At 41.5% G+C, this 7,991-nt stretch overlaps 1 protein-coding gene across 1 annotated transcript; it reads right to left on the reverse strand.

Annotated features, from left to right (window-relative positions):
• Positions 1-4,714: 4,714 nt before the first annotated feature.
• Positions 4,715-7,651, reverse strand: LOC310781374 (cilia- and flagella-associated protein 20). The gene is made up of 2 exons (XM_083641989.1): positions 7,522-7,651; positions 4,715-6,220 (listed from the first exon to the last, which is right to left on the reverse strand). The coding sequence occupies exons 1-2, from the start codon at positions 7,603-7,605 to the stop codon at positions 5,723-5,725; spliced, it is 582 nt and encodes a 193-aa protein (XP_083498115.1). The 5' UTR covers positions 7,606-7,651; the 3' UTR covers positions 4,715-5,722.
• Between the last annotated feature and the right edge of the window lie 340 nt (positions 7,652-7,991).

The raw sequence follows: 7,991 nt of genomic DNA on the forward strand, positions 1-7,991 counted from the left end.
TTTGATCATCAATTCGTCATTTTTAAGAAAAGAAACAAAAATCGAAATTCTCTGATTCCAGATTCTTAAATGTGAATATTTTCTGGTTTCTTTACTCCTCCATGACAGTAAACTCAATATATTTGTGTTGTGGACTAGACAAGACATTTGAGGACATCGTCTCGGTGCTTTGGGATACACTGATTGACATTTTTCACCATTTCTGACATTTCATAGACCAAACAACAAACAAGCAAAATAATCAACAGACTAATAGACAATGAAAATAATCGTTAGTTGTAGCCCTAACTCCAACCGATCAAATTGATACAAATCCATAATGTAAAGCACAATCCGGCTAGTCCTCACACACAGACTTTACCGTTTGAACTTTAGCGCAAGTCTACAGGTGATTGGACCTCCAGGTCAGGTTAATGGCATGACTCCTTGTTACTGTTGTGTGTGAATGGGAACCTCTGTGTGAACACAGCTCACCCAGGCCAGAGTCATGCAGTTAAGCCATGCCACCTTTCCTGTGAATCTTTTATGGATCACAACGGCTGCTGTTATAGAGCCACAGCCATCTGTGCTACAGTATGTAATACCAACGCAGGGTAGATTCACTTAGTTAAATACGCCACTTTAATGATCCCGCTTTGCACCAGTAAATACATCGACTTCATGTTTCAATGTCCTTTAGCTCTATGCCACATGTACTCATTAAATCCTATTCCTGTGAGGACAGTGTGCTGATAGATCGCAGAAACAGATGGATTCAGGAGGAAAAATACACAATGAGAGAGGGGACCCCTCCACACACACACACACACACACACACACACACACACACACACACGCACACGCACGCACACACACACACACACACACACACACACACACACTGCCTACCCCCCTCACCTTTCAGATCTTAATCACAAAGATGGAATGGGTTGTGTGTGTGTGTGTGTGTGTGTGTGTGTGTGTGTGTGTGTGTGTGTGTGTGTGTGTGTGTGTATGTGTGCGTGCATCCGTGCACGCCCTCGTGCGTGTGTGCATGTGTGTGCGCACACACACACACACACACACACACACACACACACACACACGAGTGCATGGCCTAGCTTGCACACAGCACAGGCCTGCGGGTGCCTCCTTCCTTTTTGACAAAAGAGGCTGGTGGACGAACAACAAAGAAGGCAGTGTTGCTATAATGAGACATGCTGCATGTTCACACCTCATATCACCACTTCACCATGTTCACACCTCATATCACCATGAGACATGCTGCATGTTCACACCTCATATCACCATGAGACATGCTGCATGTTCACACCTCATATCACCATGAGACATGCTGCATGTTCACACCTCATATCACCATGAGACATGCTGCATGTTCACACCTCATATCACCATGAGACATGCTGCATGTTCACACCTCATATCACCACTTCACCATGTTCACACCTCATATCACCATGAGACATGCTGCATGTTCACACCTCATATCACCACTTCACCATGTTCACACCTCATATCACCATGAGACATGCTGCATGTTCACACCTCATATCACCATGAGACATGCTGCATGTTCACACCTCATATCACCATGAGACATGCTGCATGTTCACACCTCATATCACCACTTCACCATGTTCACACCTCATATCACCATGAGACATGAGACATGTTCACACCTCATATCACCACTTCACCATGTTCACACCTCATATCACCATGAGACATGCTGCATGTTCACACCTCATATCACCATGAGACATGCTGCATGTTCACACCTCATATCACCATGAGACATGCTGCATGTTCACACCTCATATCACCATGAGACATGCTGCATGTTCACACCTCATATCACCATGAGACATGCTGCATGTTCACACCTCATATCACCACTTCACCATGTTCACACACGGATTTATCTCTTTAAAATGACAGGATTGAAAAAGAATCCATTAGTGACTAAAAAAACTCCATTAGCGACTACTGTACATTTCTCTATGTACAGTAGATGCATATGAATACACAAGGCCACAGGAGCACCCGTTTTTTTATGTAATTAATGCAACACTGATTTATTTATATGATTTCAATGACTGACTAATTAGTTATATGTGGCAAAAATGATATTTTCATTCATCAACAATTTAGATACAAACAACACTTTAAATAATTTAAAGACAGTTATTGAAGAAAAGAGTTCATAAGGATATTACTATATATTTTGCCGACATGCACAGATGTCAGAACACTGTGGCTTGATTAGATTACACTATAAAACTGACCTTTCTTTCTTTACTGCCTTGTAAAACTACAAGGGGCCTGCACGACACGTCTCCCATTCATATAGGACTAATGGTTGACTTGCGGTAAAAATGCTCGATATCGAGCATACAATCGAAAAATATTCTAGAAGTAACTGTGTTTTCTTTTTTGGCATTGTGATATCACAGATATCTAGTATCTATATTGCATAATAATCCAGTGTGACTGGAGCAGCTGTCTGTATTGACTGAACACACCATTGTCTGCATCAAGATCAATCATATCTCGTTTGTGGCAACAGTGTGCGCTTTTTACACCATCTATCTCATAGTCATAAATTCAATGTTAGTGCGTTGCTGGAAGTGCCAAGACATTTCACACTGCAAAGCAGGGGAGAAAGACGATGTATTCTTCTTACCTTAATCAAACTATATTACACTGCAGTCACTCGCTTCTGTTCTGTGAAGAATAGAGAAGGGAAATATAAATGATACATGATAGTTGTGATTTCTACTACAGCCAGTGTAACAGAGTATTGAACTGTCTGTCTAGGTAACAACTATGTCACAAGAGATCATACAATATGGTGACACTAATAAGTCATTTTGTTTGACGCTGTTTGTTGTGATTTGTTTGTTGTACCAGCTGGTATACAAGACAGCAGAACAGGATGAAGTGGCACAGCACAGAGTCGAGTCATTACTTTGTAATGCTTCAGGGAAATATACACCACATGTATATGTATTTACCAGGACACTAATGGGATATGGATGATTGACAGAGAGCTTTTTCAAAGTCTCTTTGAGAGATCCCCTGGGAGGCAGAGGGGGAGCAGGCGCTCCCCAGGAGGCTCTGCAGAGAACCAGCAGTCTGCGTGGGAGGCTTCAGCCAGTTGGCATCGGTTAGCCTCTAGTGACCAGGATGGCACACATGTGCTACTGCCGCCTCCAAAATACATGTAATACTACAAGGCCTAAGAGATGTAAGATGCATGTTCTCACACACGCACACTCACGCACACACGCACGCACGCACGCACGCACGCACACACACACACACACACACACACACACACACACACACACACACACACACACACACACACACACACACACACACACACACACACACACACACACACACACACACACAGTGTCCAGTGGGCAGAGAGTGACTGTTTGAGTATGATGCCCATGATAAGAGTTTGTCAAATGGGCAATTAATTGAGTGATGCAGCAAGTGACCAATGAAGGCAACATAGCAGGCTAAAAAAACAACCTTCCTATATGCAACACAGTAAAGATGTGAGAGGTACATGTGAAAAAAAAAAAAAAAAATGAAATAATATAGTCTATTCATAGATTCACGATACTTACCATTCATTTCGTTTACTCTCATCACAGTAACCAATGCGCGGTCAATGACGCCCCTCTCTCAATGGACTTGCAAATGTCTTCCTAGACCCTGTCACCGCTTTCATCTATGGAAAGGCTCCATTAATAACTCGATCCCCAATTAGTGACTAGCCGGCATAATTGTCGCATCTCCAGCGCATCCACGCTACAGTGGTGCCGTCACAGACACTCCTTCCGGGCGGCTGCTGAGGGAACAATGGTGCAGCAGCAGACTGACAGCTTCGCGGACACGTGACTCCCTCTGTCCAATCAGCTCCACAGCCGCAGAGCACTGCCTACTGTGGGCTTGACTATTTGCGACTACATGTGGCCAGACAAGGTGGGCTTGATCCAAAATCAATATTCAGCTAATATTCATATTATGTGTGATACTGATACATAATGCATGTATAGTGGCGTTATAATAGCCTTTGTTATAGGTTATAATCTCCTGCTGTCACTGTAACAGTCCTGTAGTGATATTTTGTTTTGTATAGTCTACCTTCTAAATTGTATTATGGGATTGGTTCTTATTGAATGATTCATTTGAATTTGGCTAGATTTGGCAAACTACACACATTGGTAATTTAACGATACAATCCTGTAAGAGGCTTATTAGAGCAAATGCCCATACCTTACATAAAATAAAACACGTATTTATTCAGTAATAGCTATATTGAAGCCCTGACCTGCTCTTGCAGGGTAGATCTAGGCTGTTTAAGGCTACAGCCAAATGTAAAATATCTCGGTATCAATTAGGGCAGATAAAAATAAATAAATAATTAATAATAATAAATACAAATGTATTTGTTTTCAGGTCTGATTAGTGTAATTCAAATATCTAGTGTAAACTACTACTATGCATTGCAGGGTCGAGAGATCATCTACCTCAGGGGTCCCCAAACTTGTTCATTCCAAGGCCCCCCATTAGCATTAGCCTTTGGCAGTGGCTCCTCTTTTGCAAGATGTCTTTACTAGAAACCCATTGACAATACAATTGAAAAAATGTAAAAAATCACAACCATACAACCTCAGAATATATTGCCTTAGTTTTATTAATGTAACAACCTAATAATTACATTTGTATCTCAAATCTTTTCTCATTTCTTCATATTCAATGTCTTCATATTCAATATTTCTGTTTTCCGTTATAAACATTGTTCCAGAATCCAGACTATTACCCACACCAGGGGAAAATGACAATGAATGTGATGTTTTGACTGGCAGGCAATTAGACAGATGGTCATGGCAAATATGATTTTTATGTGGAAGGAAATTATTCAATTATATTTGTTATTTGTTACTACACTAAATTTAATTATAAAATATAATAAAAAATATATATTCTTTACTTATTACACTGTAGTATTAACAAATATAACTGAATCATTTCCTTCCCCATAAAGATTGTATTTTTTGCAAGCATTTCCATTAATTTGCTGAGGCCCCCCTAGTGCCCCTTGGCGTCCCCCCAGGGGGCCCGGCCCCTAGTTTGAAAACCACTGGCCTACCTACACCTACAATGCTTGTCACACAAAATACAATTGAAGTGCACTGCCATCTAGTGGATATATTGTGAAACTGTTGTGGCGGCCCAGCTACTGTATTATCAAAAATCTCCTTTCATTATTAATTATACCACTGCCTGCTTTATACAAGCTTTATTTTGGTGGTGGTGGTATTGTTACTACTGCAGGCTTGGAGGAAAGTGTAATATTTGGAGGAGGGTCATTATTACCTGCTTGATTTTATTTTTATTATTATTATTATTACTCAGGGAGAGTGACTGAGCATACATATTATTCTCCAGCATTGCCAAATGCTTCCCCTTTCCAAGCATTCACCATTGGGACATGCCCAGTACAACCATAGGCATGTGTGTTGGCCAGTGTGCAGTTTCACAGGAGCACTTGGGCAGTTGTGTATGTGGCAGAGGGCAACACAAGACCCATGCATGGTTCCACAATGACATTAAAAAGTTGTAATATATGTATCTATTCTACACACAATCTTACAGCGAAGCTCGAGATCTGGTATGGGGGAACGGTGCAGGCTTGGAAGCTCTACTGCTTGGCCTTGTTCTGCACAGGCAGGTAGAGTTTGAACTCTGCTGGGAGCTCGTCCTCAGAATAAAGTCTGTCTGAGAAATACACCCTCCTGATGCGGCAGTTAGCATGGATCTGCACACGCAGCGTTTCAATGTAGTTGGTCCCGTAGGCTCTCCTGGTGAAGTCCGACAGGTTGAACTGAATCTGGTTCCAGCCGTCGTCCAGCCTCATGGGCATGGTGCAGATGAACGGCTTCACCCGTGTTGTGCTTTGATAGTTACTCGCCCGAAACCGTCGACGAACATTTTTATCGTCTAAAACCTGGACTTCAAAGGTGAAATATTTCTTGAGGTTCTTGATGATCATGACCAGAAAAGGAAGCCTGATGCCCAAAGTCTTCTTAGGGTCTGCGGGACACGTGATGTAGGTGGTACTGACATTGGCCCCTTCCACCTCCAACACCATTGACTGGATGTCATTGTCTGTGACTCTCTTGATATGACCGTTCCTCACCTGTGAAGACAGTAAGACATGCGAAATTCAGCCCGGAATGATCACTGCAAGGTAAGCGGAGTATTGATCACTATAAGCTAATTATTTAAATAGCATGTGTATAGGAAATAGGAATGATTCAGGACCAAGCTTTTTGATCAGTAGAAGTGGTTGATGACTAAAACTGTGATCACTATAAGCGGATTGCACAGAATATAATTATTTAATTTGTAATCAATTATTTGTTAATTAGCCTGCAGACAACCTCTCACTTTTAGTTTCTGATTTCTGTGTGGTGCTGATGGACAGCTCCTTTTCGTATGTGGCGTTAATACTGTTTACGGTTGGATGTGGGCTGCAAACATTTTTGAGATTTTCAAGTGGGTTATGAGTTGGAAAAGGTTGGGAACCGCTGAATAGATGAAGTGAAAATTGATTCATTGAAGGTATGCTAAACAATTATTATGGTAGATGTGGCTGGTAAATATCAACTCATACTAGCTTTGTCTGTAGTCGGTGGTTTTCAAACGTTTTCACGTCAAGCATGCCTAAACTGACACAAATTAGACCACGGATGGACCAGACCTCCATTTGATAAGATTTTGTCCCAGGGTCCCCCATCTGATACGATTTGATAACATCGCTTAAAATCGCCTTTAGATGTTTTTGTTTTATTACAGAAAGTGTATGAAACCCATGACCATAGTCGTACATTATTGTGTTACTGGTGGAGTTATATAGTGAAATAAATGATCCCCCTTTTGCTGGGGACCCACTACCCTTCAAGGACCCCACTTTGAGAATCACTGATCTTAACAAACCGCCACGCCACCATGGGCAGCTGACCAAAACATGTTTTCATTGTTGCAACTTTTGTGCAGCTCAGCAGCAACAGTATGGGAACAGCCAACATGAAAGATGGTGACAGCTAGCCAGGCTAGGTGACAGCAGTAGCCTAAAAGTCTATACATGTTGTGTGACAGTGTAGGTCTTGAGCCATTCAAATTGTGTTAGTTAGTGTTACAAGGCAATATCAAGACAAAACAATGCTTTCTAGTCCGAGGTGTGTTTGTGGCCGTGGCCTACTGTGCATTCTACCAGGAAAAAATATGTTGGTTTCATTGGCCTTATAGATAAGACAGTTCAACGGTTTTAAGCAACGCTAGCTTATCGGGATTAGTTAACATTAACCATAATGTTAACTAACGTTAAGTTTAGGATAACAAATCACAACACATCCTAAACATGGTAGCACGTAGCATTTGCATCATATAAAAGGAAGCTTGGTTTTAGGTTCGTATTAAAAACGAATCGTTGCATACCTTTTTATCCCATATTTGAAGAGGTTTGCTACCGATGCTATATAAGATAGACAAAAATCCACTTTGAAATGTGTTTTTAAACATCTTCTATATGTCGATTACTTGACGACTGCGTGTGTTTGGGTCTGGTCCGTGGATGTGTTGCTAAAGTTACGTTTTGTTGATGGATTTGGACTCGGTCCGTCCCCCCAATGTTTCCGTGTGATACAAAAAAGAAGAAGAAATAACTCGTTCCGCTGCCGGGGGAAAAAGCGTTCAAAAGAAAATCTGAGAAATGACATTAAAGTTGTGTCCTATCGTCATATCGCCACACGTTTCTCCCCAGGAAGGTATGAACATCCAATTAATATTGTCCTTGGTGCTGGCTGTCAGTTCTTCAGAATGGTGCTGTTGCTAGGAAACGGTTGTGTCAACTCAACTAACGCTAACTTGTTTGCTAGCATCGCATGCTTAGCAATAGCATTTCGCGA

This window comes from Poromitra crassiceps, assembly GCF_964638095.1.
Source record: "Poromitra crassiceps genome assembly, chromosome: 8".
In the NCBI taxonomy this organism is placed as follows: domain Eukaryota; kingdom Metazoa; phylum Chordata; class Actinopteri; order Beryciformes; family Melamphaidae; genus Poromitra; species Poromitra crassiceps.

Excerpts from the sequence above, each read along its gene's own strand:
- LOC310781374 (XM_083641989.1), bottom strand. The coding sequence starts at position 7,605 with ATGTTTAAAAACACATTTCAAAGTGGATTTTTGTCTATCTTATATAGC. Across the intron at positions 6,221-7,521 it reads TTCAAATATGGGATAAAAAG|GTGAGGAACGGTCATATCAA; the intron begins GTATGCAACGAT and ends CTGTCTTCACAG.